General features: G+C 40.8%; 1 protein-coding gene across 7 annotated transcripts in view; it reads left to right on the top strand.

Annotated features, from left to right (window-relative positions):
- ANKRD6 (ankyrin repeat domain 6) overlaps positions 1-18,171 on the top strand; it is a 166,536-nt gene that overhangs the window by 118,611 nt on the left and 29,754 nt on the right. For 5 of the 7 annotated variants that reach the window (XM_054021606.1, XM_054021601.1, XM_054021602.1 and 2 more), the window contains one exon: positions 11,226-11,324. In XM_054021606.1, coding sequence (XP_053877581.1) covers positions 11,226-11,324 — 99 coding nt within the window. Of the gene's footprint in view, positions 1-11,225; positions 11,325-14,240; positions 14,607-18,171 lie in introns of those variants that run through there. The other 2 variants (XM_054021605.1, XM_054021600.1) reach the window with 1 other exon arrangement.

The raw sequence follows: 18,171 nt of genomic DNA, 5'->3' as shown, positions 1-18,171 counted from the left end.
ATTACAATTATTATTGTGCTGCTGTGGAAATGCACATAATACCAATGATGCTAATCCTGCAAAGCAGCAGTCACCACAAATGGTGAGCTGCTACCACAGAGCAAAAATCAGAGTACCTGCTGGAACAGGATAGAACTAGGAACCAATAGTTCAAACAGTCTCTAAGTTCGTAAGGGAACAAAAATACCCCTCTTTTACAGGTACACATCAATAGCCCCACCCCTGGTCCCAGCCAACACTTACTTCTTGACAATTCTCTCCCCTTGAACCTCATAAGATTCTATTTGCCCCTTTTGGCCTGAGTGGTTAGCCAATATTCTGGATTGTGACGGGTTGTTTCTGTTAAGAGGAGAAATTGATGATGCAAGTCAGGTACTTCTGTAGTTCAATCCTGTGTATCTACAAAAATGTACACAGACCCCTGTTTCCTTGAACACAATAGAAACAAACAGCAGCAGGCAGTTTCCTTGCTCCGAAATCCAAGTTGATTGCCGCTGTAGGACATGGTTTAGGTATATTTATGTGGCAACATGGGGGAGCTTGCACTCCCACTGAGTGTGCGTCACCTGCTCTGGGAATAAATACAAGACTTCAGCCTCCAGGACCTTAAGTCTTTTCATGAGCTACTTTTTGAGTTTAAAAAAAATCAATCAATCTGAAAATATGGGCTATTTGATCCAACAGACTGGGTCATTTAAAAATAATTTGACATGTATGCTGCCAAAATTGAAAAAAACAAAAACAAAAAACAACCTGCTTAGTTAAACTCTTAAATGATATTATACTTTGCCTTTTCTCCCCAGAGTTAGGGAGTAGTATTCACCTTCTTTTAAAATTTCCTGCCTTTTTGTCAGTTTGTGACAACTTTCTTTCAGGGAAGTTACTAATGGATGAATGTTTTAAATTGAAGTTTTATTTCTTTTTAATTAGGCATGAGTGAATTCTATAAGTATATTTAATTCCTGCTATGATTTAATTAGTGTTCTGTGTCCACATGTGATTGCTGCTGTTATAGCTGCCGCATGGAGCAACAGCTAGAGTATCATTTTAAAAGACCTTTTTTGTTTGTAAGTATGTCCAGCTTCAGATGGACATTGTGTAGTGAAGGATGCTTGGCTGTGTAGGTGTCTAGAGACAGCCTGTCTTGTACAGTGCACAGTGCATGAGATGACCTTTCCTTATTGAACAGTGAGGATACAAATAAATATTGAACAGCTTTCCCCTCTGTGGGGCACCATGTGACCTGCTCACTGAATGAGACAGTGAACTGGCAGAAATAATAATATATGGTCTTGTAATTAAAGAATGTCGTAGTGCATGTGTGAAGGATATGCAGTCAACCCTAACTTTGGCATTTTCTGTCTTGAGTGCTTTCCATAGCAACCTTAATCCTGTTCTAACATTTTTTTACTTTTATTAATAGTAATAATTACTATTTTGCATTTGTAACTGGTGTCATGGGTATCCTAGATGCTCCTCAGAAAGAGGAGAGACATACTGCTAACTCTGAGAGCTTACAGTTTACAAGCCTAATTCTGCAAATTCTAACTCTTGAGTGTAGTTCCTACTACTGTGAGTCCATTGAAGTCACGGAATTATTCTTTTTGACACCAATGTGACTAATCACAGTAGTTGTGACTATGTAATAAGTGTTTGGAGGATGAGGCCCAAGGTTAGCTGAGACATGACATCAGGGAGGTTTACTTCTAAAGCTTTGAGGTGGCTTGTTTTCACTGGCTGTATTGCAAAAAAAGAGTAGTTTGTCATGCTGTGACGCATGGCGAGAAAGGGTTAAACATCCTGCTAAATAAATAACCCTCAAAAGACATGTGGGGAGGTAACATTTGTGGTTTTGTGTATTTACATATGTATGAGTAGAGTCGACAATGTAATCAACAGTCCCTATATACGCTGTAATTCTGATACTTCAGAGGTCAAAAGAACATCCTATCATTTAAATGAATTGTAAACACGGAATATCTCTGTATTCCTCTCTCTTTGAAATGTATAACAAACAGGGTGGATAAAAATCAAGTTTTTGATTTAAATCGGATTTTTTTGATAAAATGCTTTGAGGAAAAAAAACACCAATCTAAAGATAGTTTTAATTAAGATACATTATAGCTTAAAGATATCTCATCATGGAATAGGGATTATAAATTCTAATTCTATAGTATGAGACAAGATATTCATGTAATGTTTAAGAAAAGTTTTGTAAATGAGTTCCAATAGTTCACAGTTTAGGGACCCAATCTTATGGGGTTCCAGAGGCTTTTGTATTTTTTATTTATTTAATTAATTTATTTATTTAGGTTAATCTTTCTATCTACCCAATGGGACTCAGTGCTCCGTCTAGAAGATACCATCAGAGATGCTTAGTTTTGCAGTTCTCAAACTGTGGATTTGGGTCTCCAGAGATAACATGCTTGTTAACAGCAAAAATGTTTTTAAATAAATAAATAAAATATAGAGGTGAGAAATAACAGACCTCAACCCTATCGTCCCTCTGCAAATTTGTGTACAGTCAATCCCTTACCTCTTTCTAAAAGTGCAAAGTTTCAAAAAGTTCAATGAATAGAAGATTGTTGTGGGCGGAATAGATCTGGATGAGGAGAAGAAGTCTGGGGCCACTTAGGGATGTGGGGCAAAATCAGTACTTGGTCCTGCTAGTGAAGGCAGGGGCCTGGATTTGATGACCTTTGGGGGGAGGGATAGCTCAGTGGTTTGAGCATTGGCCTGCTAAACCCAGGGTTGTGAGTTCAATCCTTGAGGGGGCCACTTAGGGATCTGGGGCAAAATCAGTACTTGGTCCTGCTAGTGAAGGCAGGGGGCTGGACTCGATGACCTTTCAAGGTCCCTTCCAGTTCTAGGAGATAAGATATCTCCCATTAAAAAAACATAAAAAAAAGTGAGAAAGGAGGGACAGGCAGTAGAAACAAAAGTGAAACTGTTTGAGCAGCATATTCCAGAAGTCTTGAGGTCTTTCTGAGTGTAGCCTTCATTGATCTACCATACCATTCTCTCACTAAAAGGGAAAACCATAATGGCAGCAGGCTGTAAAAGAAACCTGGTTTGGGAATATTTCAAAGAAGTTCCTCTACTTGTGGATAAGACAGGAATGTGTGCAAAATGCAAACAGTGCAACAAAGAAGTGCAAGGCCTGGTTTCCTGAATGAAACATCATGAGAAGTGTTCCTTCTCAGGAGGAAGTTGTATTGAAGATGATGAAAGGAACATGTCTGAACATGCAGGATCTTCAGGTTGGTAAACTTTTTTATTTCATACTTCTTCCTTAAGGACTGACTGTCTTCCTTCTGGACTATTCTTGAATTCTCATGCTTGAGAAAAAATATAGTTGTTTCTCTATGGTACTATCATTTTAGATGCAGCTGTGATAAAAAATAAATAGATGAAATAGGCAGATCTTCCTTTTACAATTTCACCTTTAAAGTAGTACTGAGTGTCAGTGAATGCAATGAGTAATACTAAATGAGCAGTATGATAATAATAATTAAATAACTGCATTGACTTATTTTGTTTAGGAGAATCCATCCTCAACATACAAGATTCTGAAGACTATCCACCTTCAAGATCACCATCATTTTCTATAGTTTCAGAGATATCTGCCAGTGATAGTGTTTCAGTCACATCATGCATGTCCCATAGCCACAGTATATCACTTGTAGCAAAAAGAAAAAAAAAAATCTCCATCATCCAGAAACAACCATAGATAAATTTATGATAAGAACCAGCAGATTACAAAAACAGGTAATTGATGAAAAAAATCGCCCAGTTTGTTTATGCAACAAACTCTCCTTTCCATATGATTGAGAACCCACACTTCATTAACATGGTTCAGTCATTAAGACCAGGATACAGTCCACTCAGAGCAGATGTCACAGGCAAATTGCTGGATAAAGTGTATGAAAGAGAAATTGAGCAGTGTGCAAAAGGACTAGAGGGTGAAATTGTTAACCTGAGTCTTGATGGGTGGAGCAATGTCCACAATGGTTCTGTTGTATGTGCTTGTGTGACAACAGAAGAAGGGAATGTCTTCCTTACAGAAACAATTGATACAACAGGAAATACACACACAGCAGAATACTTACAAGAAGTAGCAGTAAAAGCTATAACAAACTGTGAACAAAAATTCAGATGTCTAGTATGCAGCTTGGTCAGACAATGCTGCAAATGGATCCAAGATGAGAAGAAATTTAGAAGAGATTCCCAAGTTAATAACATGGTTGCAGTGCTCATTTGATGCACCACCTAGCCAAAGACTTCAGTGTTCCAGAAATAAAGGCTAATGTTGTTGAAATTGCAAAATACTTCTGTAACAACCACTTTGCAGCAGCTGCTCTGAAAAAAGTGGGAGGAACCAAGCTCACTCTCCCAACAGACATGCACTGGAACTCATTAGTCGACTGGTTTGAGCACTAGATCAAGAACTGGCCTAATCTGATGACAGTTTGTGAACAAAATCCTAAAAAAATAAATGGCACCGTCACAGCCAAAGTTTTCACCACTGAGCTTAAGAGAAATGTTGAAGACATGCAGAGTATCCTGAAGCCTATTTCTGTAGCCTTGAACAAAATGCAGGGAAATCGCTGTTTTATTGCTGATGCTGTTGAAATTTGGAAGGAACTGAGTGAGATCTTAAAAAGAGAAATATGCAATGACAGAGTTAAATTATAAGCATTTAAAATATTCTCAATAAGTGGTACCAGGGTCAAATCTTAACTGCTAAAGAAGAGGAGTTGGCTATGACATGGATATCCAGCAATCATCCCTCCATAATGCCAACTATAATAAACTTTAGAGCTAAGGGTGAACCATTCAAGAAATATATGTTTGCTGATGATGTTTTAAAGAAAGTCACACCAGTGAACTGGTGGAAGTCACTTAAGCACTTTGATTCAGAGAGTGTTGAGGTGATAATCTCAGTTTTAACTGCAGTAGCTTCTTCTGCCAGTGTAGAAAGAATATTTTCTTCCTTTGGACTAATTCATTCCAAATTGAGAAATCGTTTGGGACTTGAAAAAGCAGGAAAGTTTCTTTTTCTTTTCCAGATTATGAACAAACAGGAAAATGAAGGTGAAGATGACTGAGTTAGCTGCAGAAACCAATAATTTAAGTTTCTCATGTTGACCTGTCTGAAAAATAAATAAACTTCATTTAACTATTTTACTTAAAAACAATTTTAACACAAACCTGATTTTAAAAAACTTGAATGTTTAACTACATTCAAAAATTCATATGCTTGTTTTGTTAAAATATTGTATGTTTGCTATTGAAGAAAAAAATCCAGACTACATAACGTTGTTGTTTTAGTTAAATAAAATTTAAATGTCTGTCTGGTGTGACAAAATTCCTCCTCTATCTTGGTGGGTCCTGCGCTTATTGGCAGATTTTCTTGCTTCAGAGATTCACCATGTGGGTTGGGGAACAGCCCAGAGACCTTCCCCTCTGGAAGAACCCACAGTCCAAGTCAATTGGGAGGTTTGGGGGGAACCCGGGCCCACCCTCTACTCCAGGTTTCAACCCAGGGCCCTGTGGACTGCAGCTGTCTATAGTGCCTCCTGTAACAGCTGCATGACAGCTACAACTCCCTGGGCTACTTCCCCATGGCCTCCTCCAAACACCTTCCTTATTCTCACCACAGGACCTTCCTCCTGGTGTCTAATAACGCTTGTGCTCCTCAGTCCTCCAGCAGCACACCCTCTCAGTTCCTTGCGCCTCTTGCTCCCAGCTCCTCACACTCACACCACAAACTGAAGTGAGCTCCTTTTAAAACCCAGGTGCCCTGATTAGCCTGCCTTAATTGATTCTAGCAGCTTCTTCTTAATTGGCTCCAGGTGTCCTAATTAGCCTGCTTGCCTTAACTGGTTCTAGCAGGTTCCTGATTACTCTAGTGCAGCCCCTGTTCTGGTCACTCAAGGAACAGAAAACTACTCATCCAGTGACCAGTATATTTGCACTCTACCAGACTCCTGTATCCCACTGGTCTGGGTCTGTCACACTGGTGATGTTCTCCCCCTAATACAGCATGGCAAGAAAATCCTCCAAATACACTGCTCTACAGCCAAAATGCTTCTGAAATAAATGGAGTCAAACTTTACTAATTCTGGGTCACTGAGAACGAAAATGATGCTTAAAATTGTTGATTGGCTTTAGTTTTCAAGATATGCTATTGGGTCAGTATATACTACCCTTGACTTGGGAATGGTGGAGGATAAGTGAGTTATAAAGGGAAGGGATCTCAATTTAAACCAGAAATGACTAAAATACATCTTTGACTTGATCTATGAATAAATCTATGACTGGGTTTGGAAAGTACTTGCTTTTTAGGCAAAACAATGAATGATGCAATCTGAAGCTGGTATTGCATCATAGATAATATGAATTGCATCATGTTATTCCTAGAAGTCATGGATGATGCAATCATAATGAAGCTTACATCACTCTGCTGAACAAATTGCCCTATATCAGCTCTAGAAATCATACAGTATCGTGCTCTCTTATTTGTCAGTGTTTGATTTTGCAAAGGGACACATTTCTGTTTAGCCAAAGTGAGCAGAGATGCCTCGTACTTGTGTGAACAATGCTGATAACTTCTGCTATGTTTGTGGTGAAGTGTCTTTTGCATCACAAAAGCACAGTATAACCACCATGGTTAAGAAAGCCTATCACCTTTATTTTGGTTGCAAAATTGAAGATCAGGACAAGAGGTGGGCCCCACACATATGCTGCAACACTTGTGCAACAAATCTTCGCCAGTGGTTGAACAGGAAAAGGAAATCTTTGCCTTTTGCAGTGCCAATGATTTGGAGAGAGCCAACAGATCATACCAGCAATTGTTACTTCTGCATGGTGCCTCCAGTTGGGAAAGGTGTGTCAAAGAAGAAAAAGTGGACTGTGCATTATCCAAACATTCCAGCAGCTATAAGCCCAGTACCCCACGGAGAAGGACTGCCGGTTGTGAAATGCACAAAGTTATGTGGTATGTATTGTACATTAGTGACACAGATGAGCCAAAGCAAGGACATTTTAAGTTGCCCTGAAGTTGATTCCTTAGCCCTAGAGCATGAAGGACATGAGTATCTCCTAGCACTGGAACTAGCCTTCCCTACCAGGCCCTGCAGGCCTACAACCAACTACAAGCTATTCATTTGCTTCCTCTCATTTGCCAGCCCTGCCTGCCTGGTGTCACACTGCTAGTTGGCTCCATGCCAGTTTTCCCATGTGTGTGGCCTCACTCCTGATATGACCCCCTAAACCCTTAGTTGCAGCCTGACGAAGGAGTCAAGAAGAGGTAGGCAAGGGGGGAAGTGAGACAGGAATACAGACAGGGAGAAGACGATGGGAGAGGTAACTGGTAGAGGAGACAGGGTAAATCAGGACTGAATATTTTGCATGCTTCAGAAAAGCTCCAGGCAGACAGATTTCCTGCCCCCAAAGTTGGGATTTGTTCCACTTCTCAGCAGCCTGAAATCCCCTCTCCCTTTCCTGCATTGTCCACTTCCAAACAGTAAGAAACTGGCCAGTCCAAAGAGTTAAAAACCTGAGACCAAATACATCCCCAGTAAAGTCAATGGAGTTACACCAGGGAGGAATTTGGTCCCTAGGGATTAGCTAGTAACCTAAAGATTAGTACATCTTTGGAGCCACTATATTTTATGTGCCTTAGGTCGTTGAATGATGCAGCACGTACCATAATATGTCACAGCACGTGTGCACAATGGACAGTTTAACAATGGCGTGTCCCCCATAATGTGAATTTCCTGAGTTGTATTTGTATGTTTCACAGATCATCATATAAAATTCATAGGGGTATGTGTGTGTTGTGTATGTGTGTGGGGAGGTATGCTGAGTGAGGAAAATGATCCAAGGCGTAAACATCTTCTCATATTAAAATAAATTCTTCATCTTCCTTTCAGAGTTTATTTTTAACAAAATATCTTTGGCTGCACCGCAGCATTTTTTCACTAGTTGGAGATGGTTATCTTATCAGAAAGTTTCCCCACTGAACATATTCACATAGTTAACCCTGCTCTCCCTTGTGAGCTGGCTTCAAGCAGGCTTTTTTTCCGCTCCATGCACAGACTACAATAAAATGTTATTGTGATGTATCAGTAGCTTACTGGGAAGTGAGACAACTGATTATGTGATTTATTTATTGTAATTAAGTAATGTAGAAAGAACCTATAAGCCTAAACTTGTTTGAATCCATATTCATAAGCTAAGCATTCAATTCATGCCCCAGAATCATTTGTCAATCTGGCCCTTTTTTTTTTTAAATGTTGCCTAGAGACTCTCTTTTTTTCCTTTTGCTATTAAGTTACCTGAAACTGACACTAAGCCCTGGATCTCCTCCAAGCTGTAATAAAATAAAAGGAAATGTACTCCATGCAGTTGGACCAGCCATTACTTTGCCTACAGTCTTAATAAAGGCCATCTTTAGATCAGGTTGGACTTGTAAAAGCAGCAGGTTATTCATTGTTTAAACAAAGCTACAACTTTTTGTTTGTGACGTTTTTAAATTTGTGGCAGTGTTCTCACTGACGATGGGAGCCGTCATGTTTTGGCTGTTTTGTTTATTGAGTTTGCCTATGCAGCTTTACTTCTTCCTCAGGGGTTTTCAAAGGCAGACTGTGAAAGAAGAAATCAAGCTGTTTTCAAAGCTTCAGAGCCGTGAAACCAAAATGTACTGGATGGGAATGAGCCGTTCACTTTTATTTGGGGGAAAATACCAGAGAAAATATTTGCACTTTGAAATATTTGAGTTCCGGAGTGGGTATGAACTTTTCCTTCATTTGAGTTTAAAAAGGGAAATAACAATTAACTAGCACTCTCCACATCTTCGAAGTGCTGTGTAATCATTAACTAATTAATTTGCTATTGGGTTCACCCTCTAGCAGTTCTGTGAGAGAAGAAGGTTTCAACATTTTTCATGACATGGAAGCTGTTTCCAAGACTTAACAACCTACTTAGGAACATAGGAATTGTCATACCAGACCAGAACAGTGATTCATCTAGTAAAGTATCCTGCCTCCAATCAATGGTTCAGTTGCATGGAGTAACCTTCCCATTGGGGAAGTTTCTTACTAACCCCAAGAATTTACTTAGATTGTAAGTTCCTTGAGGTAGGAACTCCCTTTTTGTACTGTGTTTGTACAGGATCTAGCACAACGAGACTGTGGTCCATGACTAGGGCTCCTAGGCGTTACAGCAATACAATAAATAATGATTAATGGTTGGTTTATTCCTTTCCAGTTACTGAAGGCCACCAGTAGTCACTCAGCACTAGAGGTGTTCACTTCTTCTGTTGCTCGATTTACCAGTGCGGTTTAATCTGCTCAATCACAGTAAAATAAACCTGATGGATTCCTGAAACAAAGAATATCTAGACCAGGTTAAAACATCAGTTTGTACTTATTAACTACTGGTGGCTTTTGGGTGGAGGAATTGTGATTCTCGATGGAAGAGTGGGTGGTCTAGTAGATGATTGGGTTGTTAATTACTTGTTTTATGGAATTGTCATGAAATAAAACTTATGTTGGACAGTCTTCCAACATTCTTGTTTTACAGTTCTTTAAGGTCTTTCACTTACTCCTCACATTCCTGAAACTAATTATTTTACTTACACACTCAATTCCTTTTATGCTGATATTTTCTAATTTAGTTTATTAGGGTTACAATCTTAGCAAACTTCCTTATTTTCGTTCTTCTTTATTGTACTGACAAACCTATCAATGTATGATTGTACTTTGAACCTTCTTCTTAAACACATATCCCAGTGTCTTCCTTAGGAGCAGCAGCTGCTCCCATTTTTCTGTAGTGTTCTCATTTTAAAGTCTGTCAAATGATAATCCAGTTGAGTGTAATTAAAACTGAACAATGTTCCTCTCTTGTCGTTTTAATGTAGACTTTTATAACCCACTTGCTGGGAAAAGCTATTTTCCTAATTAAAAAAATCTTATTTTAAAGTCAGCTCTTACTTTCCTTCTCTCCTAGCCCCCAAAACTGTACATCATTTCTGCATCTTACTAATTAAAACTTTCCTGTTCCCTGTAGCCATCTGCGGACCTGTCCTCAGTTGAACTGTAGATTGGCTTCTGAGGAATACTGTGTTAAACACTGTTTATGTGGGTTAGGGATTAGTAATGTAGTAAAATAGTTGATATCTGAAAGACTGAGACATTTCTTCCCAGTTTATAGGCAGTAAGGGATTGGCTATCACATATGTTCACTCGAGTCACTTGTCGTGAGTAGGGTTGCCACCCATCCGGTTTAAAACCGGGCAGACCAGATTTCTGCTTGTGTGTCCGGGTGCCATTGGACAAGCCACAATGTCTGTTTTTTTTAATCTGTGGCAACCCTAAGCAGAAGGAAGGAGGCAGTGTAGCAACAGCAGCCATCCCTGCCTCCGGTGCTAGGCTGCTTGTGTGGCTTGCGACAGCACGTGGCATGCAGGGGTGGGGCCTTGAGGGAAGAGGCGAAGAAGGGGGCAGTGCCTGGGGGAAGAGGTGGAGAAGGGGTGAGGTCTCAAGGGAAGAGGTGGGACAGGGATGGGGCCTCAGGGATGGGGTCCAGTTACAGCCTTTAGAAAGGTGGCAACGCTAGATGTGACATATCTGTCATTCTTTCAAAGGGGAGCTGCTGACATAATCATCAGTCTTCTAATGCTTATTTCTATTGTAAGGCTTTACCATTGTCTTTATAATGATTTATAGCACATTTGCAATATCGTGTGTTTTTGGAAGGGTGTTTAAGGGGATGAATTAGTAGTGGAATTGAAAGTTCTCAATGGTTGTCCAGTGGAAAAGACAGAAGCAAAAAACTGTTTAAGTTCTACTGTAGAATTGTAATGTAGAGCTGGATCAGAGTTTGCAAGAAGCAGAGCTTCTTAACATTTTTTTGTACTGTATTATTTTATTGTATTATTGTGACAAGGTGTTGTCTCAAGGATGGTGCCAATAAATCCAAATGCAGCAGAAAGCAGCCACGGAAGGAGGCAGTTGCAACACACACGCAAAATAAGGGAAGTCCTGTTATAAAATGAACATGTAAAGGTTTGTAGTAGTTTGCAGCTTTAAACAGTAGGCTTCCCAGACAGAGGTATGGACAGACCAATGTGAAGAAAAGAAATGCCTGGGGTAAGTTTTGATGAATACTATGTATTAACCAGTGACCTACACAAATCAGTATTTTCTCTTCTTTCACAGCATGGCCGTACCCCTCTACATCTTGCTGCCTACAGGGGGCATCTTCGTGTTGTGCAGATTTTGCTGAAGGCAGGCTGTGACCTGGACATTCAGGATGATGTAAGTAGATGCAACCATTCTTATATCAAGGGGCCTGCTCTTCCAATCAATGATTCAGTTTCTGAACAGAGCTAGAGTTTTGCTTCTTAAAGGTGGGGGTGAAATTAGAACAGAATCAGTCTCCCACCTATTCTAATTTTGAAGCATAACAAGTAAAACTGTATCAGAGTCACAGTAAAATTTAGTGTTTTAGATGAGTAGCTTGGTCCTTATTTTCAAGCTGTAGCAGAGCATTAAAAGATGCCTTTCTACTCTAGGCCTGAGTGAGTAGTAATAGAGGATGTTGCCTGCAATTTGATACATACATGGAAATATGAGCACATTTGTGCCATACAGGCGCCCCATTGAAACACTTTACATGATATAATCTGCCAGGAATGTTTGCAACAGAGAGGACTTCAAAATGCAGCTCTTCTGCAGAGAGCATAGAAAAATGAGCAACTGGCCTGAGGTACTGTACAGTACCACAGCAAATTGGCTACCAGTGTAATGCTTGCAGTATGAGTTATTCCCGGTCTCTCATAACATGGGATGATAAATGAATAGGGAAAGTTATTTGTGATCATCCTTACAATTAGCAAATGATAGTTTTCAAAAAGTAAAAAGTAAATCATTGGTATTTCTCAGTTTTTCTATAAAAACAACGATAATGCTAGAGCTGAATGCTAGGGAAAACGTTGCTTAGATGAGGAGACATTGGAATTATTTGCATAATCAATTTAGGTCTCTCACTCTGACAAACAAGGAGTTAGGCTGAATTGTTTTTAACAGATTGAAATAAACTTGTCCAGATTCATTGCTGACTGTAATTTTGCCTCTAATTTTTTCTGTGGTGCTCCAACTTGGGATAGGAGTAATGACCCTGCTCCCAAGAGTCTTAACATTGTTACTTGTGTCTCTGACCCAAGAGGTTTGTTCTACAAATGCTGCATCGCTTTGATGAAGATGCTGGAAGCCAACAGGAGAGAGCTCTACTATCAGCTTCGTTACTCCTTTTTTATGAGAGGGGGTAGCTACATTGGTGGGGGAATCTCTCCCGCTGACATAACGCTGTCTACATGGCAGGGCGAGAGAGAGAGGGGGGGGCGGAATTTAACATCAGTATAACTACATTGCTCAGGGGGGTGGATTTTTCATACCCCTGCTCAATGTGGTTATACTGAAGTAAATGTGTAGCGTAGACCTGACCTGAGCGATGTCCGCATAGTTGCACTATTTAGGATCTCTCGCAGGGAGTGGTCAGCAAGGCCATGTGCTATGGTGCTTAGAATGCAGGACTAGGCATTAGGGGCCAGATTTTTAAAGGTGCTCGGTGCCTGAATATGCAGATAGGCACCTAGGTGCTTTTGAAAAAAATCACACTAGGTGCCTAACTCCCATTGGGTGCTTTTGAAACTCCCGCCACACATCTATCTGAATCTTTAGGTGTCTAAATATCTTGAAAAATCTCACCATTAGACAGCTGGGTTCTATTTCCAGCTGTCACTGACATTGAAACTTAGGGTAGTCTCTGGCAGGCTTGTAACCTTTATTTTTCTGCAACCACTCTTGTACTAAGGTTCTTGAGTCAGTAATTCCATTTCCTAGCCTCTCATTGCTACAGTTTGCGTCTCTGTAAAATAGGGCTAAGACCTGCTATACAGATGTATCGGGGGGCTTGATTAATTCATATTAGTCAAGTGTTTTCAGATCCTCCCCATGAAAGGTGATGTGCACAGTTAGTGCAGAGTATTGTTGTTATAAAGAAATTACAGAAAATATATAAGTACAGTCAGCTTTCCTGTAAGTAAGGTAACTACTCTGGGAATCCAAGTTATGCCAATTATTTACCAGGTGGGATTTTATGGGGGGGAGGGGAGGGGAAAGAAAATGAACTATTTTCTCAGTGGGACTGGCATTTTTTGAATGCTGTTATCACAAAATCTGTGCTATTTGTACATCTAACTTTGCATTCTGAAGAAACTGATAAAAGTAGGCATGTTGGGAAAATGATGAATCTGAATTTATCATTACATCAGCCAAAGAGTGAGTCTTACTCCTCTGCAGATTAATCTATTCAGTTCATTCACTTTTCCTTTAACTTTCACCAAGTCCTGGTTCACCACAGTGTGATGCTGTACGAAGCACTGTAACTAATTTTAACAACAAACTAGAAATGTGGTTATGTTGTAAAGCCTATGTTCACAGAATTGAATTCCATTTTTGGGTCCCCTTGTATTATACTGTATATCTCCTCTGAATATAATGAGAGCTCTAAGAATTGTTGAGCATTCTGAGTGGTGCTGTTTGGATTTGTTTCTTAGGGAAAAGAGGGAAGGAGAATAAAACTCCCAACTTGGGGATTGTCACAGGACTGCCTGAGATGAAATGTGTTAGCTAAAATATGTCTGCTTTGCTTTCAGATGGTAAAAAAGCTGCCTGCCTATAAATTCCCTTAGTACAATCCATTTTTGCACTTTTTACTTGCATCACACAGAGATGTTTCTATTGCTTTTTAGTCACTGTTACTGTGTGTCAGAAACTGAGGAAGAAACCCTTTGTTCTGTTGGCACTGATGGATTTCAGCATCTAATATTGTCAATTAACAACCATTTCATTAATATTATTCATAAATATACAGTTAGATTTTAAAATAACGCATGGGGGAAATAATCAGATAATTTATTAAAAATATTTTTAAATGTCTAATTTTCCATTTTTATGCAGAATTATTGCAATTACATGTGCAAATTATCCTCCCTCAACTTTAAAAATCTGATCCGTGTTCTATTTCATTTTTTAAAAAGATAGGGGGACTCCAATAGCAAAATTTTAATTTTGAGCTGAATATCTCTAGCTAATTCATAAATGCAAGAACTAACTTTTCATCTGCCGCATGGTGAATAGAAGTGGATAATTCTAAATGTTGTGGAGAGATTAAAATACTAACTTCATGTTCTGCAGATGAAGTACTTTAAAACACTAAGAGACATGAGAATTAGTTGAAGAATGACCTCCAGTGGCCTGGAGTGGGATTATTATGAATTTCAACCTGTGGAAACCAGCTCTGTAGAGTATGCAACTCCAGGAACTAATTCTTTCCTTCTCCCTGCCAATCCTGCAAACTCTTACTGGAATGCTAATGCAATCTCTGATTGGTCAATGAGTATTCATACAGCACGTACTTCAGAAATAGTCAAGGAGAAAGTTGCCCTGGTGAAAGGAATCAAGGAAGAAAAAGATGAGAAAAACCAGAGGAGAAAGGCTAGAAAGGAACCTAGAAGATCAGAAAGAGAGAAGGAGGTTAGAAATCTTGTGCATCAATCTTGCCTTGAGCTTCCCTCTGACATGGCTGCATGTAAAATCTTGGATTGGCAGTTTGGCATGTTAGAGTTCCTAAAACGGTGCATGGTTGCATGGCTGGGTTTCATTCTTGATGCTTTGCATAAAAATTATCTACCCGTCATTTGGCGTCCCACTGAAAGCTTTCTGACTATCTCAGTGGAAAGTATGTCATTATAAAAAATCTAAGTTGAAGAAACTAACACAAATGGGCCATAACCCAAAGTTTAAAATTATTTCTACCAAAATGTAAATATGCAAAGTGCCTTCTGTAGTTCCAATAACTGACTTTTTAATTTCCTTTAGTTATGTTTATACTTTCTTGCCTTGATCATTTCTGCTGGCCTTTTATCACTATTGTCCAAGAGTAAAATGCTTATTATTGTGATTTCATGATGATTCTCTCTGTTTAGCAAGGGAGAAGAGAATAGCAAGTTCACAACAATGCTTGGAAGCCCTGAATGGCTGATTCAACTACTTTAGAATATTGAAATACTCATATGCTATTAGGAGTCCTGTGGTCTTACTGATATCATTTTCCGTATTTTAAAAATTACGATTTTAATTAGTAATATGCTAAAGAAACATTACTGTTCACACTTTGATTTCAAAGGTTAAAACTTTCCAAACTTAGCAGTTTTGTCTCAGGACTGAAGATGATTATCTTGCTATTGATTTTTTTTTTAATTCAGCACTCCCATGGCAGGATAATTTGTTCACAACAAATAATTTGACCCACTTGGGCAGTGAATGGTGTAAACAGCAAGATAGAATGGTGGGAGGAGGCAACAAGTGAGATTGGAAGGAGTATCCAATCTTTCATCCTTAAAGGAGATGATAGCATTGATGGAGGCAGTAAAGAAGAGAATGTGACTGTTGGGGTGCTGGTAGATAAGGGAAGAAGTGAAGTGCCTTGATTAGATCATGCTGAAGCACAAGTGGGATTTACAAACTAGGTGCTCCCTTGCCTATCTTGCCTTCAGGGTCCAGTCTGGTAGCTGTGCTCTGAGCAAGGGTGGCTGCCTTTAGCCCAGTGGTTATGGCACTCCTCCAGGATATGGGAGATTCTGGTTTAAATCCCCCCCTTGCCTTCCTGGAGCAGGGTCTTGAACTTGTGTCTTGAGTTTCCCACCTCCCAGGGCTTGCTCAGTTTCTCCTTTTGGGAATGTTCCATTGCATAAAAATACTTTAAATATTCCTTGGGGGTGGGGGAGAGAGAGAAAATTGACCGGTGGTTTGGGCTCTCCCCTGGGAGGTGCACATGCAAGTCCCCTTCTCCAGTGAACATTTAATTATTTATACAAAGTGGAACAGTTTCAACAGGAAAGGCTGAGAGACACTTGCCCCAGGATAACCTGTTTCCCAGTGATTAGGGCACTCTTCTTGTAGAGGGGAGACTCAAGTTCAAGAGTAGGGATTTGAATCTGGTTCTCCAGAATCCCCTGGTTCTCCAACATCCTGGCTGAGAGTTTTAGGCAGTGGACAAAAGGTTGCTAGGAGTGCACCTCCTCCTCCTCACTTTTTCATGAAAAAACACTAACCTGGCTTGGGAACACCCAGGAGTGGGTTCATGGCTGGGAATCCTGAGTGGAAATAGGTACCTCCCCCTGGTTTAACTCCCCTTGAGGAATGGGGCTTAGGCCACACCCCTCTCCTTGGCATTTCCTGCTGGCTGGCTTATGTAGCTCCCTCTCAGCATGCTGGCTGTTCTGAATCCCATTCTTAGGTGCCTAACTCTCCTCTTGCATTGTATAGGGAGCCTGGGTCCCAAACTCAAGGTTATGAATTCCACTAGGAGACAAGGCAGGGATGATGGATTCTTGCTAAATGAGGCCCAACCCCCTCCATGGCCCTGCCCCTGAGGCCTCACCCACCAGCTAAGCTGGAGTCTGGCTAGGGAGCCCAGGCCCCTCCACCTGCCCTGGGTGAAAGGCCTGAGAGCAGCCCCCAGCCCATGTTCCCACCCCAAGACCCACATCCAGGCACATGGAGGGTCCGCACCTCCCCACAGCTGCCCACGTGGCTCTTAGCATAACCTGACTGCGGCTTCTGGCCTGGCCTGGGGGCAGGGCCTCGGGCTGAAGAGCCACAGCCAGGCCATGGTAAGAGTCACCTGGGCAGCTTTGGGAAGCTGCGGACACCTTCACCTGCCCCGGGCAGGGGCCCAAGGAGTGGGAACATGGGCCGGGGGCTGCTCTTGGGCCCCACGCCCCGGGCAGGTGGAGGGTCCACAGCTACCCAGGCTCCCCAGGCCTCTGACCCAAGCCAGGCTCCAGCTTCCGGCCTGGCCGGGGGCAGGGCCTCAGGGGCAAGAGGAGGGGCAGGGGGCCGGTCCCGTGGCAAAAAGTGGACAGGCCAGATCCCTCCACTTTGACAAGGTGCCTAAACGTTAGGCCATGTCTACACTACAGCAGCACAGACATGGTGCTGCAGTTGTGCTACTGTAGCACTGTAATGTAGATTCTGCCTACCTTGACGGAAGGGTTTCTCCATTGCTGTAGTTAATTCACCTCTCTGAGAGGCAGTAGCTAAGTTAACAGAAGAATTCTTCCTCTGATCTACCTGCACCTGTGGGTGTAGGTTGACCTATGTCGCAGAGAGTGTGAAATTTTTCACAGCCCTGAGCGATGTAAATAGGCCAATCTAATTTTTAGGTGTAGACCAGGCCTTAGGTGTTGCAATGCTCAGTCCCCTGGTGAATCTAGCTCCTAAGTGTTTCAGTTCAGGCAAATCTCTCCATCATAGTAGTAAAGGTCACATCTGTATAACAGCACTACTGTTCCTTTTTCATTTTTACTGATCTTGTTGTCTGCAAACTCCCTTGTAAGCAAGTCACTTACAAACAGGACCATAAAGTGTTTGCTTCAGATTTATACACTTAATTGTCTGCAAAATCAATATGTGCTATAGGTATTGTTTTTCTCACAATCTCCAAGAACAGTATCCTGTGACGCATTCTACAATGCGCACTGTTAAAAGCAGGGCTCGGGCAAGTGCTGTTTGGTGACATAGGCAATGTGAAAAATGTAAATGCAGAAAGAGAAATGAGAGTCAGTGATTACACTGCTTTGAAAGCTCAGACTCTGCACTTGCAGAGAGAAGCTGATGCACAAAATAAAGCAACCAAACAAAAATTTGCAGTTGACCATATAAAGGCATCCTGATATTAGCTCTGTCCTAAAAGACAAAATAGTTGCACTAGAATTCTACAAATGGGGGGAGAGACAGGTTAAAACAATATATGTAGTCAGTATAATATATATTTCTGAGGTGCTCAATAACTCAAGGCGAAGTCTCATATAATATCAGGGGTCCTGCAAATGACTGAGAACCTTTGAGTAAAATTAGTTTCTTTGTGCCTTTGAGCAGAATATGATTAGGGTCATAGTTTAATTCAAATCTGAGCAGATGTGGCACTTACATTTCTGTGTTCCAACCTTCAATGCCTTGCTCAGTGAGTACTCTGTGTTTGGAGAATGCTCTCACTACAGTACCTGGAGACAACCTAAGCAAGCTGGCCCATGTT

Source organism: Malaclemys terrapin, chromosome 3 (assembly GCF_027887155.1).
Source record: "Malaclemys terrapin pileata isolate rMalTer1 chromosome 3, rMalTer1.hap1, whole genome shotgun sequence".
In the NCBI taxonomy this organism is placed as follows: domain Eukaryota; kingdom Metazoa; phylum Chordata; order Testudines; family Emydidae; genus Malaclemys; species Malaclemys terrapin.
This window is presented reverse-complemented; position numbering and strand designations above follow the sequence as displayed.